Below are 26,416 nucleotides of genomic sequence, written 5' to 3'. Positions count from 1 at the left end.
AAAGCTATAAAAATAAGAAGCAAATGGTATAATCAGAAAGTAGAATGTCAATATTTTTTGTGGAGACTGGTAATAGATAAATTACCAGTAAAACAAATTATACCATATAAAAAGAAAAGTGATAGAATATGTATATATTTTCAAGAATAAGAAACTACAACACGTGTTTTTGAAATGTAAAACTGTAAAATAGTTATGGAGAAAATATGTAAAGAAGATATTTTCAAAGATAAAAAAGAGAATAAAATAAACATGGATATGACTAAATACAGATATAAAATATAAGTAACAAATATGTTAAAAGAAAAGATAAAAAAGTTATTTTATGTTATATGGGTTATATGGAATGAAAGAATAAATTATGTTTAACGGTAAATGGATTTCAGCAACAATATTAACTAAAATGAGATGATGGTTATGGAAAAAGGAGTGGGGGTGTAACAGGTATGAAAATTTAGTATGACTAAAGGAAAATTCTGAATATGTGAAAACAGATTTGTGTGTATCTATATAGGATCATAGGAGGTTACTAGGCTAATGGAACCTTGTGCCCTACAAGCCTAGCCAAAAAGAAACCTCAGTCATCACCCCTGTCAATGAGGGACACAGGTGGAGCTGCTGGGACAAATCTGTGGTTTCCCATCCACTCATCAATGTTGCGCTTGAAGAGGGTTAGCGAGGTGCTCTGTTTGACATGTATGGGAAGTCTATTCCAGAGGTGGGGCAGCCTCTGGGAGAAAAAGTATGTCATGGTCTTTCAATCATAGGTTTGCTGCTCTTGTGGACTATTTCATCAACGGGAATGGAACCTTATACCTTGGATCTGTGATGTAAACACATTTACCATTATGTCAGCCACCCCCCTCTATATATATATATATATATATATATATATATATATATATATATATGGGATCTGGACACATGCTCGACTAACATATGTCCGAATCACAAAACATCGAACACAGATACACGAAAACGCTTAAAATTGACAAGCGCTTCCGTGTATCTGTGCCTGTTTCGTAGATCGGACTACAGTGCGGCTAAGGGCAAATTCCCTTTTCCCCACTGTAGTGCAATCTCGGAGTGAGAATAATAAAGTAGGGGGTGTGTGGGGGGTGCAGGGGGAGAAGCCCCCTGCAGAAACGTAGATTTTTTTTTTGAACTACACATACATGGAAGCGCTTTTCGATGTTTTGTGATTCGGACATATACTAGTCGAGCATGTGTCCTAGACTCATATATATATATATATATATATATATATATATATATATATATATATATATATATACACACACACACACACACACACACACACACACACACACACACACACACACACTAAATATGTAAATATATTGTAAATAAGAGTTATTTTTGCATATAAAGAAAGGACACCTACTCTTAGCTGTATAAGCTAGTGAGTATGTGCATACATTCCATTCCTATTGCAGTGGTGGCTGGGAGGATGGTGCATGTACAAAATCATGGGGAAGAAGAAAGAGAAAGTTTGGTGTGAGGAATCACCTCAATATAATGAAGATATCATAGATTCAAAGGTTTTGTTCTAAAAGGAACTGTTTGGTAAAAAACAAAAGTTTTCAATAAAGAAGATCATTTAGTCCCTGATTCATTAAAGGACATGACAGCATTAAATGAAACAGAGAACAGAGGAGAAGCTTCATGGGGAGAGATAATGGATAAAATACAAACGGAAGAAATGGAAAGTATTTTGCATAAAAAAGGCAATGTACGAGAGAATAAAGAAAGGAGGTCATATGCAGAGACAGTGGCAGAAGGAGTGAAAAAAAAAGGAGAAAGAAAGAAGAATGTTGCAAATGTATTACAACAAAATATACTGCTAGAATACAATGGACGCAAGAAAAAGAACTGGACAGGTAGGATGTCTCGGGCAGTGTTGTGTTTCAGCTCAGTATTAAAGCACAAGAGGTAACAGCCTTCATTAATTAACAAAGAAACATTTTGTGACACTGGTTTTGAGACTGGACAGAGTATGGAAAAGTGTATGTGTGGATAAAAAGAAAACTGACAGTCCTTGGAATTTATATGTTATTAAAGCATTTAACAGAGATTGAAAAATAAAGTTATATGTGTAATTTCAAACTGACATTGACAAAGTAATGTTGAAAAGATATTTAGAATGAATATGCAATAATGTTATGGACACTGTGGAAGTATATGATAACAGAGGTTTATGGACTGAAGGATTGGAATGTACTGTGATACTACAAATGATAAATGAAAAAATGTACATATTCCAAGTATTATAAACGTCGAGGGGAATACAGGTATTGAGGACAATCCAAAACATGTTTCGTTTGTAGAAAAGAAGGACTTTTTACACATAAATGTGCTAAAGAAATTGTATGTGTGTGTGTGTGTGTGTGTGTGTGTGTGTGTGTGTGTGTGTGTGTGTGTGTGTGTGTGTACGTGTACTGAGAAACAGGACATGACACAAATAAATGTGAATCAAAATGTTATAAGTGTAATCAGATTGAACATCCATGGATGGATTGTAAAATAGAAAAATATTTAAATGTACAGGTAAATGAAGAACAGAAACATAGTTATGAGGGATTGGGGAAGTGTATTAGAAAATCAGAAGATGAAGGGATAACTAAAGAGTAACAATAATTTAGGGGTTATAAAAATAAAGACAAATAAATTGAAAAAAATTCAAAAGAAAGTGATGAAAAAGATAACTAGAAGATGGTCGGAGATAAAAAAATCAATTGGTAAAAGAGTGAAGGATAGAAAAGGTACATTTAGAGGAGTAAATGTGAAAGAAAAGAAAAAAGGAAATGGATGAATGTTTTTCAAAAAAATGTTTAAGTAGAGTTAGGGTAAAATAATAACGTGAATATTAAAAAAAGTCCCTTAAACCTTAAAAGAAGGAGAAATAATAACTTTAGGTAATTTTGGTAAATATGAATAGCATTATAAATATTATGAGAAGGTAAGGAATATTGGAATGGTGTTTTAAATGTGATGTGGATGTTATTTTATTAGAGGATGTAGGATTTATGACAAATGAGAGATTACAAACAGAAAAATTGTGTGGTGGAAATTTAATATGTAATTTATTAAGTGAACAGTATGCTGGAGTGGCAATAATGTATAAAAAGGGTAAAAATATTAGATGTAACACTGGTAAGGACGGGAAGACGGTTGTGGGTTTGAGATGGAAAGAACATGTTTACAGGATCATAGCATCATACGCATATGTAACCAGTAAAGAAAGACAGAATCTGTTTTATTAAATGCTAGATTACGTAGTAATTAATATGAAAATCATAACTGTGGAGATTCTAATTGTGATTTAAGGGGAAAAACTAAAAAGACAGGAAAAGATGTGATGAAATGCAGTAAATTAACTGTGTGGAATGAAAATCAATGAACTTACAGAAGGGGGCTACTTGGAAATGAAATACATTATTTTATCAGAAGGCCTGGTGATAGCAAATGGTGGTATGGTTGTAATAGGTTTTTCACATTATTTGGCAATATGGATAGAAGTGATGGAAGAAAGAGTATATAAAAACAGGAAAAAGAATAAAAAGAATAAATGAGGAATTATGGAATAAAATTAGAGAATGTAAAGCATTGCAGTTATGGAAGGATCGTATAACTGAGAGATTTTTTTTATAAAAAGTGATCTGAATGTTGGACAGAGTTCAAAACAGTATAAAAAGTTGTTTTGTTTTTTTCAATAGCAGGACAAAGTAAGGAAGGAAAGCTAAGGCATGAGAAAATATATAGAAATTTATCAAAGAAGTTAGGCAACAATGTAAGAGAATATTATGATGCTGAAAAAGAGCTACAAAAAACTCATCAGGAGAAAACTGAGGCTTTAGTGTTTAAAGAAAGAGATTTTCTACAAGGAAGGAGGGAGACAATATCTGCATATTTGGGTAAAATATTAAAAGAGGATGTTATAATGACAGAAATGAAAGATGCAAATGGTGAAATAAAAAGAACACAAGGGAAAATAATGGGTAGTGCAGTACAGCCTGTGGAAAATATGTATAAGAAAAAAAAAGAAAGAAAATAAAAGTGGATGGAAAAGAAAAACATTTTTGGAACAAGTTAGGGAATAATTTGAAAAATAAATTACTATTACGGAGTTGGAAGAAGTAAAGAAGAAAATCCCCAAGGAATGAACTGTGCCTGCAAGCCAACAACAAATGTAACGGAAGAAAACAAGGCACAGAAACATGACTGGAAGCAAAAAATGTTAAAATTTTAATGAGCTAAGCGCTTTCACACCAAATACTAGTGCTTCTTCCGACCATATGGTCTGAAGAAGCACTAGTATTTGGTGTAAAAGCGCTTATCTCATTAAACTTTTAACATTTTATATGGTCTGAAGAAGCACTAGTATTTGGTGTGAAAGCGCTTATCTCATTAAACTTTAACATTTTATGCTTCCAGTTGTGCTTCTGTGCCTTGCTTTCTTCAGTTACATTTGTAGTTGGAAGAAGTACTTAGGAAAGTAAATGACTCAGTATCAGGTCCAGATGATACAGGATATAGAATGTATAAGAAGTTACTGGACTGGCAGAAATTTTATTTTATAAAAATAATGAATGGTTGGAGGAAGGTTTGTTTATGAAGAGTTACGCAGTGGGATAGTAAAATTAATTTGGAAAAAAGTAAAAAGAATGAAATTGGAGACCCATCATATTAAATAATACAGACTATATTTTAATGAAAATAATACAGATGAGAATGGAAAGAAAATGAGGGATATATATATATATATATATATATATATATATATATATATATATATATATATATATATATATATATATATGACAAAAAAAAGGGAAACGATATCAAGAATTATTAATTGAAAGAGAAATTGTGGATGACACAATAAATAAAAGAGAGGATGTGCAATTAAACCATTTCTTTGTTCTAAAAAAAAAAACAAGGGGGGTGCTTCACTTGACTTGCCAATTCAAGTTAAGTCAAGACACTTCACAGTACAGTTATACAGTGAGGTCACAGAGCAGAGAGCTCACAATATTCAAATGTAGGCACAAAGCCATGTTTCAGACAGTTAACCTGTAGTCCAATGCCTGGCTTTACTAACTTGTCTGACTGCAATTTACCTAAAAATCAAAAATTTTATAAAGGATGCAATAAAATCAGGCACATTCTGCAGAATTCTGGACTTTTGAGATGAGAGGAATGATGCAATTTAAAAGAGAAGCAGTGTTGAAGGTGATGTAAGTGTTAATTAAATTATTATTTTAACAATGATGCTGGCAGTGATTAATCAGATATTTTTAGCATTGAGCCTTTTTGTATAGAGTGCCAGTTTACCTAAGGTCAGACCTGAGTGATCAACTCAAAGATATTTTATTTGTTAACCATATAGGTGGACTGGTCCATGTACCATTTTCAGCTAAATGGGCCAAACAGCAAACAGAAACAGTGCTGCATAAATGATATTTACAATTTTCAGAAAATTTTACTCGAACTTTACAAACAATAACATCATTGGCATACAAACATTAATATAAATGCAGACCCAAATATACATTATAAATGATATAGCTATTTTCCAAATATACACCCATGAAACTGAATCACCTTAAGATTTTCAGAAATCACAAGTGAAAACTAATATAAAAATATTTTCTACAACAAAACTTACCCGTTCACCAACACTTCCAGCCTTTCCAATTTCACCAGGTTCACCCTAAATCAATGCAACACCATGGTTATTTCAGCCTCACATCAGTTATTAAAAGTTCTTATTTCACTTGTTTCATGCTGCCTCCCTTAAACTAATACATTAGACAATAACAGTGGATATGTTACAGTCATTGCAGTTTTATATTCTTACATGTTGCTATTTTTGTTATTTACAAAGCAGGCAATAAAAATTAAATTTGAGTGCTTTACCTTACATGAGGAAGAAATTGGTTCAACATATCAGCATGGTATTTTGTATAGACTGCAAATGCTCTGTAATTCTACATGAAAATTTTTAACCAGTAATTTGATCAAAAATAATTTACAAATATCACACACATGTTGCTTATGTATATTTTTTATTTATATCTTTGATAACCAGGTAATAAACACTGATCTATGGAGCCTAAGGTGCAAAATATAATCAGTATAAAGCAATGTCAGTATAAATACAGTAAGAGATACACCACAACAAACAAACTCGGTAATGCAAAATGTTACAGAAGAAATAAGTAAACTGTAAACTTAATGGTAATCAAAACAAAGCAACATGTATTCACAAAATGCTGATTAACTTTAACTCAACAACTTTACAAAAAAAAATCAGGTGTTTTAAGAGGGATAAGGCAAAAATTTCAGCCAAAACATGGATGCCATGCAAAATCAGGGACAGCTGAAATATATGGTTCTGGACAACTGAACAAAAGTGTTTAAAAAAGTTTGTTTTTATATATTTAAGGCAAAACAATTTTGAAGACTCAGGTTCAAATCAGAGTAGCTTCTAGCAGAACATTTAATTTCCTTCTCATACAGTACTGTAAAAATATATTACTTGTGATGGTCACAGCACATGTCACTGCATCAGTTTTAGGTGTGATACAATAAGTGTTAAGAATATACAACTTCGGCATATTAAACAATAAATCATGACCAGTCTACACTTAATGTAAACAGCCACAATGTACTGCTTGGACAGGAAGACAGTACAAAGCACTGTTACTTAGGTTAGATTAAATTATAACAAATGAAAGGGTAAATTAAGATTTCTTTTTTCAAGGGGGGCATTCAAACTGATGATTACATTATGCAGGGAATAATGTTGTAGACAATACTCTTAAGAAATTCTTAACAGGATCATAGAAGTTTACTAGGCTCTCAACATGGAGGTCATTTCAAGCCTAGCTGATCCATCCAAATGTAATACCATAGATATGCTAGTCAATACCCAGGACAGCATTTAGTAATGAATGCCCATATCCAGGAGGGCTGTGGGTGCTATCCCTGGTAAGAATGTATGTTCTCCATCCACTCATCCAGACTCCTCTTGAACAGTGTCATAGAGGTGCTCAGTTTCACATCAATCGGTAGCCTATTCCAAAGATGCAGCAGTCGCTGGGAGACAATTCTGTCCCTCCAGCATGTCCTATTTAAGTCGCAGGCTATATTTATGTCACTGGAACAGGTAACTCTAGTGCCGTTTGATTTACAGATATGCAGCAAGTTCATTAGGTTTGGGTCTGACATTGCTCTATAAGCCAGGCATAAGCCTCCCCTAAGAAGTCTATACGATACAGAGTATAGTGACAGAGACTTCAGTCAGTCTGTGTATGGCACATGCTGGAGTCACTTGATCTTTTTAGAAACCTCTGAGGTCTCTCCAGTTGCTGCAGCTGCTCTGTACAGTACATACAGAATGGGACATTACACTCAACTATGGGCTGGATTAGTGCCAAGTACAGAGGAGTTATAACTTCCTTTGCTCTTGAGATGATCCCTTTACTAATCATGTGTGTTACGTAGAAAGCCTTCTTTACTATAGTAGACACATGGTGATTGAAGTTAAGGTTGCAGTCTGCTTGTGATCCCAGATCCCTTACCACTTCATAGGTACTTAGGGTATTGTTGTAGATTTGATAGTGTGAAGGGACATTGTTTTTGCCAAAGGGAATGATAATGCATTTCTATGCATTCAGTTTAAGACTGTGCCTAAGACACCAGTTGTTGGTCTGTGTAAGACCCTCTTGGAGTATAGTGACATCATTTGGGGATTCAATTACACCCAGTTTGCAGTCATCCACAAACTTGGTCAGCCACAACCCCTTAGGTTTGGCTTGAAGTTCTGAGAAGTATATACCAAACAGTAGGGGGCCCAGGACGGACTTCTCTGGCAACCTACTGATGACAGGTCTGCTGGTTGATGTGGAGTCACCCACTTTGATAGTGTGCATCTGGTTTGTGAGCCAGTTGGCAATCCATCTTACAACAAAGGGATTTACATTTAGTTTGCTAAGTTTACCAGTAATGCCTGAGTGTGGAATTGTGTCAAAAGCCCTTGCAAGTTGAGGAATACTGTGTGCACAGATTTGCCCTTGTCAATAGTCCTGGTAACATTTTCAAAGAAATCCAACAGATTTAACAGGCAGGATCTGCCCTTGACGAGGCTGGATCCAGGATTTGGAGGTCGCCTGTGTCTTTATTTATGAGGTCCATAATGATATCTTCTATGGCTTTACAGATAAGGCTGGTCAGGCTTATGGGTCTGTAATTCCCTGGGTCTGTTGCTAGGCCACCTTTGTGGAGGGGAATAACTGTTACTGTTCTCCATTCCACAGGAACAAAGCACATGGTTAGGCTATGATTGAAAAGGGTAATTAATGGTGATGTTAATTCATGTTTTAGCCTGTTTAGAAGACAGCCTGGGATGCCATCTGGTCCCACAGAGGCTGTTTTTTGCCTTGGACAAGGCTTTAATGACCTGCTCTTCCGATATGTAGGGTGGGAGGGAGTTTCAGGAAAGGTTTGTGATAAGTTTGGAGGGGATAAGTGAGTGAAATTTTCATCAAACTTATCCACTACAAGGTTTGCTATCTCTGTGGGGTCAGTGTGTGTGATACCATTAGTCACTAGTTCTGCACATGCTCGGGTCCTACCTTTTAGGCTACGTACGCAGCTGTAAAAGGCCTTATGGTTATCCTTGGCTGTGCTTGCTAGGTTTTTCTCAAAGGAGCCCTTAGAGGACTTGAAATGTCTTATTTGCCTGTTGAGGTTGAGGAGGGTGCTTTTCCATTGTTGGGGTCTTGCCTTTGTTTTCTTAGCATATCTCTCAACTGTAACAAATTCCTTGGTAAATACCAGTTTTGAGGGCAAAATATTGGTGTGCCATGAATTCTCACATCCCCCCTTTAATTTCTGAATTCTCTTTTTTTTTCCTCCTGATGTCATCACGTGCAGGGCATGCACGGTGACATCAGCTTCTGCAGACCGGCCTGCTGTGTGTGCACAGCACAGCTTTCTTCCCCAGCTTGGCTCCTCCAATGCTGCTCAAGTGGAATTAACTCTGTTTCAGATGTTACCGTGTACATAAGTTTTGCTGAATACAGTTTTGGTGCCACTAGTGAAGGAAAGTTTAGTGTAAAGAAAAGTATTACTTTAAGTCACTCACTTACTCGACCCCAATATTCCCTGTTATTACTGTTTTATTTAGAAGACATTTAAATCTTTAGTTTAGGTGGCCAGGAGTTGTTACCCAAACCCAGTCGTGGATTCTTGATATTATATAATGACATCATTTAACGAGAAAAAGTCTTGCCGCCTGCTTCTGATAGTCTGGGGCATTAAAGGCATGTACTTGGCATTCAGAGTGGCTGCCCAGCACATTGCTGACTGTCTTTGCCTTTTTTGTGTAGAAAGCCTACGTGATTTGAGAAGACTTTGAGAAAATGAGTAAAAGTTGACCTCACATTTAGAAATTAGATGCGTTGTCTGGCATTGTGAGGAATTAACTAATTTAATATGCCACTTGGCTATTTATCACGGAGCTGACGGCATTACCATTAAGTTTTATTGCAGCACATTGCATTCCACTCCATGCAGCAGTTTACTGGTGAAAGCATTTTATTTATTTGACATTTTAAATTCTCCTCCAAGTAGCCAGGAGAAAACTAACTGGACTTGTTCCTGCGAGGAACGTTTGATTTACAATGAGTACTCTGACTGGTTTGTCCAATCAGCATGCATGGTTGGGAATACTAATTATTGTATAAGGAACAGTTAAACCCCCCACATACCTTGCAACTGTCCAGGTCCTCCTCCTGGTTTAAAAAAAATACAAGACAAACAGCAGACTTATTTAACGGCTGCAGGTTTTCCCCGGCTCAGCTCTCCAAGACAAACAGCAGACTTATTTAACTGCTGCACATTTTCCCAGGCTCAGCTCAGCTCTCCAGGTAAAAAAACAAAGAAGAAACTGTTGTTGTTTATGTGACTATTGTTACTTTCAGCCAAGCAGGATAAACTATGTGCATTCACTTTGTTTATATGATTACTTTACTCTGTGAGTGTTTACTTAACTGCCGGCTACAGGAGAAATCGTGCTTTCATGTGCGCAGCATTTTTACTTAATGGCCAGCTGCAGGAGAAACTGTGTGCTTTCACATTGTTTGTGATTACTTTACTCTGTATGTGAGTGTTTACTTAAAGGCCAGCTGCAGGAGAAACTGTGCTTTCATGTGCTCAGCATTTTTACTTAACGGCCAGCTGCAGGAGAAACTGTGCTTTCATTTACTGGCTGCAGACAGTTTAGCTTACTTTACTCTGTGTGTGCACAGCACAGCATTTTTACTTAACAGCTAACTGCAAGAGAAACTATGCTTTCATTTACTTGCGGCAGTTTAAATTACTTTACTCTGTGTGTGCACAGTGCAGCATTTTACTTAACGGCTGGCTGTAGGAGAAACTGTGCTTTACTGGCTGCAGTTGTGTTATCAGCATTTCTACTTACGAGCAGGAGAAACTGTGCTATCATTTACTGGCTGCAATTTAAATTAATTTACTCTGTGTGTGCACACCGCAGCATTTTACTTAACGGCTGGCTGCAGGAGAAACTGTGCTTTACTGGCTGCAGTTGTCTTATCAGCATTTCTACTTACGGGCAGGAGAAACTGTGCTTTTATGTTATGTGAATTTTATGGTGTGTGCATTTAGATTTACTTCTTATTGGCATGTTTAATTAAAGGCCAGCTGCAGGGAAAACTACTTTCATTTACTGGCATTGGGAGGGATGTTATGTGAACTTTACTGGCTGCAGTTGTATTTTGTATCAGCATTTTTACTTGCAGGCAGGAGAAACTGCTTTCATGTTGTTTATGTGAACTTTACTGTGTCTGCATTTACATTTAATTCTTATCAGCATTTTTACTTGCAGGCAGCAGAATCTTATTGGGTGGGTGTTATGTGAACTTTACTGTGTGTGCATTTACTTCTTATCAGCATTTCACTTGCAGGCAGGAGAATGTGTGTGTGTTATGTGAACTTCAACTTTACTGTATGTGCATTTACTTCTTATCAGCATTTTACTTGTGTTATGTGAACTTGTATCAGCACTTTTACTTGCACCCAGGAGAAACTGTGCTTTCATGTTTATGTGACCTGTGTGTGCATTTAGATTTTCTTCTTATCGGCATGTTTACTTAACGGCTGGCTGCAGGAGAAACCGGCTGCAGTTGTCTTATCAGCATTTTTACTTGCAGGCAGGAGAAACTGTGCATTCATGTTGTTTGTGTTAACCTTACTGTGTACGCATTTAGATTTACTTATTGGTATGTTTACTTAACGGCTGGGCAAACTCAAGCTACGCCGCTGATCAGTAGGCCACGGAGAATGTTTTTGGAGGTCCTAGCAAACTATAATATTCTTTTGCTAAGATTAGAAAATTGCCTACCACTAAATGGCCTACTTTTACCACAATACCCAAGTCACCAAAATCAAAATCCTGAGGTTCATCATTTTCTCCCTTTCCAGTAAACATCATTGCTACAAATTTCAAGAAAAAAAAAATAATTTACTACAGGGTCTGGAATGGGGTCATATTTTGGTTGTCTGTTCTTCAGTTTGCGTTTGAAAATTGGCATCCACAATTCCATTAAAGTGGGCAGGATTACATAATTATGTATGTAAATTTTATGTTAATCAGCATACAGATTTGTACCTATTTTTCATGGGCCTTTTTCCAGATTTTTGAGGTTTCCAGGTTGAGGGGTATGTTTCTTAGACAGCAACTTTTTGCATTTATTGTAAAGTTTGTTAATGCTGGCTGTCTACCATGGTAGGTTGTTTTCACTTGGGGCTCTGGCTTTGATTCTTTCTGGTACAGCCAAGTCTATACACTTATGCAAATGATTGTACAGGGCTTTAGTGGAAGCTTTGGTGTAGTTACCACTTCCAGCTGGGGTTGGGGCTTTCAATGAATTTATACCTTTACCTAGTAAACCTCGGTTTTACTAGGGTATAGTTTGCCTATGTGAAGTTTTTCAGTCTGATTTCACCCTTTGTGAGTTCTGGTGTGAATGCTAGCTCAAAGGTGACTGATTAGTGGCCAGGTTTAACTAATGAGGGTCTGACAGTTGCAGCAGTGCATCTGTTTCACATGTTATTCACAACCAGATCTAGTATGTTTGTTCCTCTTGTTGAGGTATGAACAATTTGATTCAGGGCATTTGAGTTAACAAAGTCAAGGAACATTTGCACTAGCAAGTTAGGGCTAGTGTAAGTTTCCCAGTTGATGGTGGGATAATTGAAATCTGCCATAACCAGAGTGTTTGGGAATATTTGGATTGACTCCATTTTGGTCAAGTAGGCTTTGTGCGCATCATGACCCATGGAGGGGCTTCTTTAACTGGCTATGACTTGAATGGAGGTCTTATCCACAGTAACCTGAACTTGGAGTAACTTCATGGAGTTGCCCAGTCTAACTAGAAGGGTGGTGAATTTATCTCTAATATAGACAGAAACACTGCCTCCTTTAGTTCTCACATATTAATTTTGTGTTCTGAAGGCGTGGAAGGCATTGTAGCCTTGCACTGCTAGGGTACTCTCTGAGGCCTTGAACCAGGTTTCTGTAATGGCACAGACATCTACATCTTCCAGTGATAGAAGTGTTTCCAGGGTGTGCCGTTTTTGGTTTAAGCTCATAGGATTTATCAGCATGACTCTTATTTTGTTATAATTGGCAAATTTCACATTGGTAAGTTTGTTTTCAAGACACTGCCTAAAAAAGGCACTATGGGGAAGCAAGAGCTTTTGCTGGCAGCCGAAAGCCTAGTGGTGCCAGGTGCAAACCGCCTCTGACAAAGCAGCAATGTTTGTCGTCCATTGCATCTTAGGCTGACAGAAACTGGATTCTCTTTGACTTGACACCAAAAACTAAGCCAATTATTGAAATTGATCACTTTTGTTTATACTGTGGCATCATTCTAGGTGAGGGTAGTATGCTGCTCAAGGCTACGGACATACCTACCTGGAGCACATACTCAGAGAGCTCATTTCATTTAGTCCAGTATGTATCAGGTCATTCATGCCAATGTGAACTATGACAGAGTCATAATGGTACTTGTTGCTGAGAGACCTCAGTGCATGAGTGATCTGACAAATCCTGGCACTGGACAGGCTGCTGACAGTGACTTTCTCCTTGTCCAACCTGGTGAGTGCGACATCCATGTGTCTCACTATGGAGTCTCCACTGACAAGAATATTTGTTTTTTGAGTGTTATGCCTTATGAGCTTGGTACATGAGACACTGGTGTTACTATGTGTCATGGGTGCTGTGAGAACTGTGTTAGTTGCAGTAGTCTTGTGTTTTGGAGGTCTCTGGTACTTCAGTAAGTTGTTTGAGAGACCCTCTGTGTATGTTGATTTTTGTGTTTGATGCATACTACGTGTATCAGTAGTGGTACTATGTGCATAAGTAGTGGTGGATGGGTTGACAATCTCTTCATGTTACTGTTTTGAGTGCGAGAGAGCATGGATTCAAAATTTTTGGTGTAGGTACATCTCTCACACTCTGTTCTAGAGTGTGTTATTAGTAGGGGGTTGTCAGTGTACATGAGGCATTTGCTACACTACCTCAAGCGACCAAAGTCAACAAGGTTGGCAGGAGAAACAAGGGTAGTCCAACTGTACACAATCCTGGGTTGAAGAACTGTTATCACAAAGGGGGGCTTTTCAGGACCAATCAAGGAGGAGCTCAGTGGATGGATATTTCTGTCAGGGTATTTTGCTGGTGGTTTAATAGCTTACTGCTCACTAGCAGTACTTCTTTGACCGGAAAAGTACTAAGGATTAGGGCTACACTAATGTGCTACAGCTGTATCTAAGGGAAAAATTGTTGAATTTATCTGTCTGGCTATGGTGCGCAATCATGCAGAGGTGAGCGATACTACGCAAAGCACAAACAAGCAGAAACTTGCTCAAACTCAGGGCTTAAATACCAGGAGCAAAAAACTTAAAAAAACTTTAAAAGGGTCAAAATGATGAATGAGGATGCTTACTCCATGCCCTAGACCAATTACCCTTTACCAGACAGGTTACAAGCAGCACACTTCTCTTACTAGAGAGCAGAAGGGCCCTTTCCAATCGAAGATGGCCTGGAAAATGTGCTTAGAACGAACAGGCACTATACACAGACCCAGAAGCAGCAATCCAGTATCTGGACTATGCTACAGCTGCTAGCTACCCTAGTTTCATCAGGAAACACTAGAGAATGTTTAACACAGCAGAAAAATAGCAGTGAGATACTAAAAAAGACACTTATTTAGGCCTCAGATGATGTACATTATATGACAAGATTTTACAGTGACCAATGAAGATGGAATACATAAAGTGCAGTAACCCTCTTGCAGACAATGAATTAGTTAGCATGACTCTGATTTCCATTTTTCAGCATGATCTGTAATGAAGATTATGACTGTAAATCATAAATACATATGGTGTGTCTCCTGATTTCAGAAAGCACCCCCCTCATTTTTAGTACTAGAGCTGAAGTGATTACATAACTCTTATTTGGTATTTGCATTCTTTGCATTCACAGTGAGTATGACACACAAGGTACATTTTGAAACATATCCCATTCAGTTTTGCAACAGACTGTCAGCAGTTTCTGAAAATAAGCTGCAAGTTTAAGAAGGAGAACTGAATGCATTATTGCTAAGCTCCTTCCACCCTCATAGTGGCCAACCTTATATAGTATAATAAGAAAACACCCTCCTTCCTTTCCTTTACTTCTAAGTACCAGTTAAAGTAGTTGGGTAGGAACAAAAAGCCTTTTTCCACACTAGTCCACTGTAATGCTTATCTGCAAAGTAGCCTTACAGTGGAGTCATTCAGCTTAAAGTAAGATCTTTACATCTGTTATTCAGCAGATCGAGCAAAGGTTTATCTTTGTTTTTTTTTGCTTTCTGGGGGAAGATATACATGCTAAGGAACGGGGTCAGACTCCATAGTGTTTGAAGTATATTATTCTAACTATAAAAATATTGAAATCACAATATTAAAAGATTTGAAATCAAAACATTTGCTTGAAAATGGTAACCAAAATGCTTATCAGTTGTGTCATAAGTGTACTGTAAGAAATTGTAGGCTACATGGATATAAAGGTGTTGTTGCATTTGTACAGGGCAATGGTCAAATTACTGGTGGATTTCCAGGCTCAGGTTCATGGAGTAGAGGTGTCAAGCCATGACTAAGTCACAGGCAAACCCATCAGCTTGGGTCCCAAATCAAAGCTGGCCAGGGAGGATGGGAGTGACTAAACATTGCCAGCTCACCCATCATGGAGGGAGAGAGGCAGCTCTAGCTAACCAAATTAATGAAACCTAGCAAAAAAATGAGGTTTCCATCCAGTGGACCTCATAGCTGGTCAAGCTTGTGCTACCATTACGGCATGCACACTAAGTAGCCTAGTGGAAAGTATCATTCAATGGCATGGGTCCTCTCAGGGGGCAGTGAGTCCAGGCTTGGAGGAGTCACTGAGGTGGGTATTCCCATGGGGACAAGGTAGGCTGCACCCCAGAGCCAGCAAGATGGCCTTTTCTCTACTGCCTGATTTTCACACGGCCGATGGGAGTTTCCAGACAGGGAGAAATGGGCTGTAAGACTTTTAAGTAGCCCAGGAAAACCTAAATCCCATTCCACTGGAACAAATGGGTGAACTGGGTAAAGGCAGAGAAGATGACGGACTCCCAAGTATAGTTATGGTTAATGTCTTACTTGAAAGATGGCTATCGCACTGGATGAAAGTTCAGTAGGAGAAAATAAAGCAGAACTGTAAAAAAGAAATTAAAAAAGGATGAATGTATTCATCTAAAAGTAAAAAACAGCATATGATATTTACAGAGATAATCTGTTAGGGTAGGAGTGCTGCACTGAATAAATGAGAAGGTATACATGACAGACAACAAGACTGCCCTTAAGGACTGGAATTTTAAAACAATGATGAGTTACCTTGCTTTACTGAGAAAGTTACAGAAAAATGGAGTCTTTTCATTAGTGAATTATAGCACAGATGTTGACAGATGAAAAAAAGGTTTAGGGGAGTACCAACCACATGGGAAAAGCAAAATAATTTGAACTGACTTAAATGACTAATGTCAAATTCATGCTAAAGCTTTGGTATGCTTTTTGGATAAGTTCATATGTTACTTTAATTCTGCTTTAGAGCACTCTGATAAATGTAGCACAGAAAGCTTACTAATCTTTAGACAACTAATATAAATCAGCAAATGTGTGTGCCATTTTACAATAATTAATGACATATATAAAAATATAACAGTGTTTAAAAATACAATATAAGGAACAATACGTAGCTACATGCCAGTATTAACAGCTGTCTCACTGTAAACTGAATCCACCAAGATAACGCTGTTACACATTTTACAGCAAGGACACATAGGTTGCGTTGTCCACATCTGTTGCAGCTTTACTCCTCATTTTTATTGTCTAGGAATGTTGTATTTGTTTGAAAAAAGAGCTGGAAAAAACTTTAGAACTTCATTCAAAAATGAAAATAAGAGACAAAACTGCTGGCATTATTCAAGTACAGAACTTAAGCAAAAATATTGAAGATTGTTTTTGTTTTCTTCTTCCGTGCACCCCAGTTAAAAAAAACAAGTTATGACTTACCATAACGTTCCATCTATGTTGCAATCTTCATCCATTCTTGACTTGTTGGTCTGCGGTTCCAATCCTTGGAAGTGAAATAGCTCAAGTCATCCAAAAAAATCTCTCGAGCTACAAGTCTATCCACAATACCACTCTCTACATTACCTCAGATCGAGTTTGCAGGCTTACAGAAGAAAATACCCTAGCTCAAGCCAGAAGTTCTGTCCAGTACAGCATGTCACTCCACCAGAACTCTATAGGAGGGGACTGGTGAGGTGGGAGGCAAGAATAGATGAAGATTGACAACACAGATGGAACTTTATAGTAAGTCATAATTTCTTTATCTGATGCTGTCAATCTTCATCTATTCTTGACTTGTGGGACAGAGTCCCCAGCTACCTTAGATCCTGGGTGCCCTATGGAAGAACATTCTTGAGAACCATAGAACCAAAGGAGGGTCTCCCCCTGGAGAACATATCCAACTTGTAATGAGTAATAAAAGTATGTGCAGTAGCCCATGTTGCAGCTGCGCTTTCTGACATGAAAGCTTTAGAATGAAAAACAGCTGAAGTCGCCACAGATCAGATAGAATGTGATTCACTGGCATAGGGAGTCTTAAATTCTTTTTCATGTAAATAAATGAAATGCAATCTCTTAACTATTAGAATACCTTAGAAACAGATTTGCCCAAGGTTGCACTCTCGAAAGGCAGAAACAATTGTTCTGATTATCTAAAATCCTTAGTTCTGAACAGATAAAAATATAATTGCCTGTGCGCATCCAGAAGATGCAAGCAGTATTTGCCTTTATTAGAAAAATTTGGGAAGAATACAGGGAAGTCTATAGATTGACTGATATTGTGCTCTGAAATCACTTTAGGAAGAAAGGATGGGTTTCTTCTGAGTGACACTCTGTCTTTATGGAAAACTAGATAAGGGGCTTTAGAACACAGAGCCTGTAATTCGGAGACTAGTCTCACTGAGGTGACAGTTATAAGAAGCAACATTTTCCAAGAAATAAATTTTAAGTCACAGGAGTCTGCAGGTTCAAATGTAGGTAATGTAAGAGACTGCAGTACAACAGTCAAGTCCCATGGTGGTAGAAAATCCTTGAGTGGGGGCTTTAGATGAATGGTGCCCTTAAGAAAAACCTTACAAAGGCCAAAGGGAGATTAATGGCTGATCACTGAAACCGTTATGGCAATTTGAAATAGTTGCTAAAATAACCTTAACAGTGGAAGCCAAACTTTATCTACTGGTGCTCAAAAAGGGTCCAGACCATTACTAGAAACCAATATAGAAAATCGCTTCCATTTACTATGGTAGAGATTTCTGGTGGATGGTTTATGGGATGGCAACAAAATGTGTCATAGAGGAGACTTTTTGTGTCATAGAGGAGAAGGGATGTCACTATGCCTGCGACTAATGGAATTGGAGAAACCAAGCAGTCAGCTTGAGGGTCTGTAGACTGGGATGCACTAATCCCTTAGGATGGCACAGAAGGTCCAGAACATGGTCCAGAATCCACAGACGGCAACGTAGATGAGGTCAAAGAAAGGGAAATCACTTTTGTCAAGGCCAGTAAGTAAGGGATCAGAGAGAGAAAGACAGAAATAAAGAAGACCCGGGGCCAATCGAGGAGAACAGTGTTTCTGGAAGACTCCCCATGAGGGCGAATTATGGCAAAGTAGCTTCTGCACTTGTTGTACAGGGTGAGGCAAACAGATCACAGCAAGGCTGGCCTCAGTGAAGAAAAATCTTTTTCGCCACTCTGGAGTTTACAGACCACTCATGAGGCAAAAGGATATACCTGCTCAGTTTGTCCGCAATCATGTTTCAACTCCCCGGGATGTGCATTGCTATCAGAAAACGGTTGGAAGTTATGGCCCATTGCCACACTCGAAGAGCTTCTCAACACAGCGGGTAGGGCTTGGTTCCCCCCTGTTTGTTGATGTACCAGACTACGGACTTGTTGTCTGATTGAATAGCTGTTGTTCCTTGAGGTAATACAGAATTAAATGTTTGCAACACTTGAAGCACTGCCCTGAACTCCAGAACATTGATATGCAGATTGGCCTTGGAGGGGGACCAAGTGCCTTTGGATTGTCTTCCCCAGAAATCCCCCCCACCCCATCTGGGAAACATCTGTGGCCACTATGGCCTTGGGCTGAGGGGGGACAAAGGAATGGCCTAAAAGAATCTCCTTGGACTGCATCCACCAGGATAGGTCATTTTTGCATCGGCTGGATATAAAATCTTGGTGATTCATGGGGTGGGTTAGAATAGACCATTGGTTCACAAGCAGCAATTGAAGAAGTCTCATATGAAATCTTGCCAGTGGGACTAACGTGATCACTGCTGCCATGGAACCCAATGCTTGCAAAATTTGCTGAGCCGGTATTTTGCTTGAATAAAGAACAGGGTGAACCTGCCATTGTATTTTCTCCAACATGTGGAAGGGAAGGGATGCCACACAAGACAGGGTGTTGAGACAATGAATTCCATATCTTCAGAAGTGGTCAATTGAGACTTTGCAATATTGACCATGATGACCAACTGTTGAGATAGTTCCAGAATGAAGTCCATTGTTTGTAGAAGTAGATGCCTGGTGGAAGCGTGAGGAGTCATTCATCTAGATAAGGAAACACCCAGAATCTGTGCAGCCTCCAATGTGCTGTGACCACTGCCATGCATTTAGTGAACACCCTGAGGGCTGTGGTGAGACCAAAGGGCAACATTCTGAAATGGTAATGACTGGCTCCCAGCTGGAAGCAGAGAAACTTTCTTGAGCATTTGTCCATCTTTATATGGTAATATGTGTCTTGAAAGTCAATAGAGCACATCCAATCATTTTCCTCTAAGAAGGGAAGTATTGACTGAACCGTGACTATCCGGAATTTTGACTGCTGAACAAATTGTTTAGAATGCTGAGATCCAAAACTGGTTTCTAGTCCCCTGTTTTCTTTGGCACTAAAAAGAATCTTGAGTAAAATCTGGATCCTAACTGGTCTGGTGGCACTTCTTGGAGCATTTGAATTTGTAATGCTGCTTGATCCCTCTGACTGGGTGGAACATTTGGGAGTCTTGCTCAGGTTCTCAGGTAAAGGGTGAAGGGGATTGAATAACCTCGGGAAATAATCCTTAGCACCCAGGCATCGGTAGTTAGGTGTTTCCAGGCAGTTGGGTGCAAGGAGAATCTTCCCCCAACTGCAACTGGGCCCCCTTTCAGGAGCGCTGATAGGGTTGACCAAAGAAGGACTCCCTGGAACCCTGATTCTGAGGACCACTCCTGCCTCTAGGATGGTGTCTTCCATTGTAACTCCTCCCTTTGCCCCGAAGGGAGTTTGCACCACAAGTGTCCTGGAAAGGTTTCTGAGACTTCTTGAACCACATTTTGCCACTCTGATTCCTGGAGTAGGATCATTGAGGAGTGTAAAAACATACGCCCACAGTAGACAGAGTCTTTCCATCCTTTTCACACCTGGACAGAGTTTCCTTAACGTTGGACCCAAACAATAAGGATCCATCAAAGGGAATACTGATGAAGGAAAACTTGAATGGTTCCGCAAACTCACACAGGTGCATCCAAGAATGTCGTCAAATAGCAGCACCTGAACCTGCTGACCTGATTGCCCCTTCAGTTGCATGCACAATGAGCCTCATGGAGGAGCTTGAAATAGACTCCAGGGTAGCTAACTGGGAGGCCATCTTCTCTTGAACCCCCTGAGCCACTGCTCCCACCAGGGTATCTGACAGCTCCTTGACCAGATCCCTCTGAATCTAGTAAAGTGTGCCAAAAAGTTCAAGGACTTGATGGAAAAGGTTGATGATGCATAGACCCGCTTCCTAAATCTGTCCATCGCCCTGGACTCTCGGTTAGGGGGATGAACAGTAGAACTTTCCTCAGCTAGTTCTTTTTTGGTCACCGCCATCACCACCACCATGGCATCAACTACTAAGCCCTTTGCCCAATGTGGATGGTCCACAGGGGTGGAAGGTATTTTGTCAGGTCTCCTTGGGACAGGCTCTACAGAATCAGCAGCCTTCCAAGCCCACTGAGCGATCAATTTAATTAGGGTGTCAGCGGGCGTGATAACCCAGGAGGTAGACAAGCAAGCACCAAAGGCCTGCAAGTACACAGATTCCTCAGCAGAAGGGTCTTTGGTCTTCCAATCACCCCTGTGTTATAGGATCTTAAGAATGTCTCCGAAGGATACATCTTCTAGGAGTGACCATGGGGAACCCTCCCCCCTCATCAAAATCCGTGTCCTCCTCAACAGATTCTTCAGGAGAATCAAGGTGTTTCATCTTACACAATCTCTTCCAAGGTGGCTCTTCAGTGGGAGCACCGGAAGAGGGTGCACCTTTAGTAGGTAAATTTTATGACCTTGGAGCTCGCTGTCCAGGGGTAGAGGTTGGTGGTAGAACCGATAAACCTGGGGTCAGAGCGTGAGATTCCGGTAACACAGGAGCCATCTGAGACAAGGCAGTGGCCAAGTCTCTTTCCAAGGCTTGAAAGGCAGGACCCCCTGAGAAGGGATGGGAGGCTGGAACTAAGACAGACAAACCTGGACCCAAGGTCACACCCCACCCTAAGAGACCCACCTGACAAACCAGAACCGAGGACAGGTCCTCTGTTGGCACAGCCTGAAGAGACAAGGCTGGCTCCATAGAAAAAATCAGAGCCAACTCGACCCCCTCGTGGGTGATGGTAAACACACCATCTCAGGAACCAGTCAATCCCAATGGCACCTAAGGTGTCAGAGCCAGAGCTGTACCTGGCATAGAAGACACAAAGATTATCAGTGCCAAATGTAAATTGAACCTGTGAAGCTGAAGATGAGAGCTCTACAGCCTGTGAAGAAGTTAAAGGAGGAGAGTAAGAAGGGGTCATGGGAGAGAAACCCCCTGCACCAGAAGGGAGAGTAAGCTGAAAAGACGAGGGAAGACCCCTGGCTGCCAGGATCTGATCCACCAACCTTATCATATCAACCTCTGAGAAACTTCTTGTGGAGTGAATGGATAATCCAGAAGGAGACTCGGGTCTTTCAAGGAAAGGGGCTAAGGAGCTGTCCAAGAGAGGGATCGATGGAGGGGGAGAAAGTGGTCCTGGGCTGAGTAGAAGTGTCAGTCTTTGGCATCAAAAATGGGACAGAATGTCCGGAAATCTGTGAAGCCGTGTGAGATAACAGCACCAACACAACAGCACTGACAATCGGTGCCAGTGTCGGAACTGTAGCCAAACTGGGAGCAGTAGGAGTCATAGTCTGAGCTAGCAGCATGGTCGGTGTCAATGGCACTGGTAAGGGGAACTGTGCCGAAAATTCAGTCTCTTCCAAAAGCTTCTGAACCTTTGAGTTTGGTTCCAAAGAGGAACCTGCAGATGCATGTTTGTGCTTTTTAATGGGCATTGCTGAAAGAGATGCCGGCACTGAACGGGAAGCTTTGGAACCAGAGGCTGGAGGAGACTGGTTGACCTTGGACAAGGCTTCTGCGAAAGGGTCTTTAAGAAGCCCTTTGAGGATAAGCTTATTTCTATGTTCTACCATGGCTCTATTACTGATACCCTGGAAGATTGTTGAGTCAGTACTTAAGTGGGGCACCCCCAAACAATATATACAACAATCACGGCCGTCTGAGTTTGGCATTTTCCTGCCATACCTTTACATTGTTTAAATCCAGTAGTGGAGCTTTTAGATTTTTCTGCCATTGCTCTAAATAAAAATGCAGGAGAGGCAGACGACAAGGAAAGAAAAAAAACAACAAGCAATCACACCACAAAAGGAAACACTACCAGCAATGGTAGGAAAGATTACCTAATGGTAAAGTAGAGGGGGGAAGCGAACTACCAATGATGGTACTGGAGATTACCAACGGTAAAGGGAAATGTAAAACACACACTCACACTAAGGGTAGACCAGAAAAAATAAAGGGTTCTAAGGAGTTTAGAGATTAATAACAGTTATACTTAAAGTTGAATATCCAAAACGAAAACAGGAACAACACCTTAAATACGACCTGCTAGACCACTGCTAACCGTCTATATAATGTTAAATAATGTAGCGGGTAAACACGACTCAAACCAGGAAGACAAAGTCTGGAAGAAGAAATGGATGAACACCTAGTTAAAACACATCAAATATATACTCTATCATACAGCCAATAAACTAATTAATCAATTAATTAACCTATATAAAAAGTCTGTACAACTATAAAAAATACAATAAAAATAATTTAACATCAATTAAATAAAGAATTTCAAAAGCATTTAATATTGATGGTCTCATTTATAGTCACCACCCTTAAATCAGTTTTCCACTACTGAAAAAACACATTTTTTGAAATTGTTACAAGTAACAGAGTGTCTAAATAAAACACTTTTAACATCTTTGATTTTTTTGTTGTATGTGTGCTTGCTCGAACGAAACATTGAGGACTGGGTGGTCATACCAACATAAAACCGAACATTGCTCAATGTATTATTATCAAATTCAAGAGCTTTCTTAATGTTGTATAAATTCCTATAAACAAAATTAGGTTTATTGCCCAAAACCCGAAAAATATCTGAATTGCCTTCAATGATTTTCCAGTTGTTCAAAAGAATTCTTTTAATAGACTCTCCATCTGTACTCATTTCTAAGGAGCAAACTAAATTGTCACATTTGTCAAAATTGGCATGTTTGTTACTTGAAAGATTTAAAAAACTAGAGCTTGAGGTGTTTAATAAAGCTGGATAATAGTTTTATTCAGCATCTGAAGAAACAGATTTTTTATAAACTCAATCTCAAAACCAAGATCGATTTCATCCGAGGTCATCCGACAGGCCCTAATGACCTGTCCCTTGGGAATGTTACAAATCATGTGTTTGGGATGTGCACTAGAATAATGAACATAACTGAATGTCTAAAAATTTATTGTAAGACCCACATCTCCTAAAGTAAATTTCAAAAAACAATTTAACTTGTTTATTTCAAAAAGAAATTGATTCACGGTTGTTTTGTTCCCCTCCATAATAAAAACCAGATCGTCTACATCAAGAAGTTCACTAGAAAAATGAACTTGAATTACATCTTGAGTGATGTCCCACAGGTTACAAAAAGGTTAAAAAAACCGTCAAGTTATAACCCCATTCTTAATAATACCATCAAAGTTTTTGAGGAAGCTTGTATTAATGAGGTGGAAAGGATTTTTTCAAACAAAGGTAAAATAGAATACAATTTAAGTTACAATGATAGGAAAGCCTTTCAAGAGCTATGTCAAAGAAATGGGGATATTAGATTTATGAAAAGTGACAAGGGGGGTAATATAGTAATAATGAAACAGGATGCTTATTGTTTGAGAATGTTGCAAATGTTACAGAATAAAGAAGAATATGAACTAATTGCACTTTATGACATCAAAAAGAAACAACGTTTAATCCATTCTTTTCTTTATGAAGCTTTAATGACTAATGAAATAGACCTTGATGTTTATGAGTTTTGTGTTATAAAAAACCCTAGGATTGGGATCCTGTTTGGGATTCCAAAAACACATAAGAACGCTGTTGAGCCTCCTTTTAGGCCAATAGTGTCAGCACCAAACTCGGTTACAGAAGGGATTTCCTTGGTCATTGATGCCACCCTTAGTCCTATTGTTACCAAACGAGAAAGTTTCTTGCAAGATTCTTGGCATTTTTTGACAAAATTGAATTTGTTTGCCACTACGGCAATTTTTGATCCCAACAAACATGTGCTTTTCACTCTAGATGTAATTCCTTTATTTACATGTATCCCACACGATGATGGGATAGAAGCTGTTCGATGTGTATTAACCAATAATGGGCAACATTCAACTGGACAAATTGCCACTATTTGTAGGTTCATTGAGATTATTTTACAGAATAATTTTTTTATTTTTAAAGACAAGTTTTACCGACAGGTGAGAGGGGTAGCTATGGGGTCCCCAGCTGCACCCTCTTATGCCAACATTATTATGATCTGGTGGGAATCTGTTTTTCTTACGTCTTTAACACATAAATTTAACATTTTATTTTATCAGAGATTTGTAGACGATCTGGTTTTTATTATGGAGGGGAACAAAACAACTGTGGATCAATTTCTTTTTGAAATAAACAAGTTAAATTGTTTTTTGAAATTTACTTTAGGAGATGTGGGTCTTACAATAAATTTTATTTCCGGTTGGGAAATTCAGAAGAAGACATTTACGAACAGTTATGTTCATTATTCTAGTGCACATCCCAAACACATGATTTGTAACATTCCCAAGGGACAGGTCATTAGGGCGACCTCGGATGAAATCGATCTTGGTTTTGAGATTGAGTTTATAAAAAATCTGTTTCTTCAGAGAGGGTACCCATTAGACTTGCTGAATAAAACTATAAGCGAAGTGTTAAGTAAACGTAAGCAATATTATCCAGCTTTATTAAACACCTCAAGCTCTAGTTTTTTAAATCTTTCAAGTAACAAACACGCCAATTTTGACAAATGTGATAATTTAGTTTGCGAACAACTGGAAAATCATTGAAGGCAATTCAGATATTTTTTTTGGGCAATAAACCTAATTTTGTTTATAGGAATTTATACAACATTATATGTTTACATGTAACAATTGTAACATGTGTAGGGTGTTGTTCTTGTTCACAACATTAAAATCAAAGATGTTAAACTGTTACTTGTAACAATTTCAAAAAATTTGTTTTTTCAGTAGTGGAGGTAGTTAAAACTGATTTAAGGGGTGGTGACTATAAAAACTACGTAGAACAAAGGGAAACACTGTGGCAGGTGAAATTAAAGGCTGATAAACCCCCCGGTTTAAATGAGACCATCAATATTAAATGCTTTTATTTAATTGATGTTAATTTAAATTAAATTAAATTATTTTTATTGTATTTTTTATAGTTGTACAGACTTTTTATATAGGTTAATTAATTGATTAATTAGTTTATTGGCTGTATGATAGAGTATATATTTGATGTGTTTTAATTTTACGTTATTCTGATGAAGTCTGTTTAGGTGTTCATCCATTTCTTCTTCCAGACTTTGTTTTTTGGATTTGGTTTTATTGGCTTTCTTTACTGGTTGCCAGGAAGACAAAGTATTTAATAGTAAACACTGCAAGCAAAAAAACTTTCAATACATCTAGTTAAGCATTTTCATCTGTACAGGCAGACTTCTTCAGAACAATTCATTTATTGAATGTACTTCATTTTTAAAAACTTTTTGGTGCCAAAGCAACCATCAATTCTGAATTAAAGTGCTAGTGTAACTAAATGTGCTAAACTATAACATTACCTAAAAAAACTCATAAACATTGTATTCTAAACATTCCAACCAACCTAACAAAACATAATTCTATCTAATACTATTTAATATAATTTTTATAATATATTAGAATATAATAACTTCAAAAACCTATTAAAAACCATTTAAAACCATTAATAATAATAATGAATAATATAAAGTACATACAAACTTTATGTCAGATTTGGCATATGTAAATGATTTAAAACTTTTTATAACAATTGCAGGAAAGGTTTTACTGTAATAGAATCATTCATTCCAGGCTCTCTAGTAGCATCTGTCAAAATATGCCATACACTCTCTCTTTTCCCTAGGAGTGCTTTATAATTACCTCCACGGGGTGATATATTTATTTGATCAATTATGGCAAATTTAAATACATGTGTATCCCCCACATTTATTAATATGTTGATACAGTGCATTATTCAGATCTTTGACCCTAATTTTATATAAATA

At 38.2% G+C, this 26,416-nt stretch overlaps 1 protein-coding gene across 1 annotated transcript in view; it reads right to left on the bottom strand.

Moving 5' to 3' along the window:
• Positions 1-26,416, bottom strand: part of LOC122790588 (collagen alpha-1(XXVII) chain-like) — a 1,538,899-nt gene that overhangs the window by 1,436,050 nt on the left and 76,433 nt on the right. Inside the window, exon 3 of the mRNA XM_044058114.1 lies at positions 5,690-5,734. Within this exon, the coding sequence (XP_043914049.1) occupies positions 5,690-5,734 (45 nt within the window). The remainder of the gene's footprint in view (positions 1-5,689; positions 5,735-26,416) is intronic.

Source organism: Protopterus annectens, chromosome 16.part0 (genome assembly GCF_019279795.1).
Source record: "Protopterus annectens isolate FY-2018-M chromosome 16.part0, PAN1.0, whole genome shotgun sequence".
NCBI lineage: Eukaryota > Metazoa > Chordata > Ceratodontiformes > Protopteridae > Protopterus > Protopterus annectens.
Note: the sequence above shows the minus strand (reverse complement) of the source record. Positions and strands in the feature narration are given on the sequence as shown.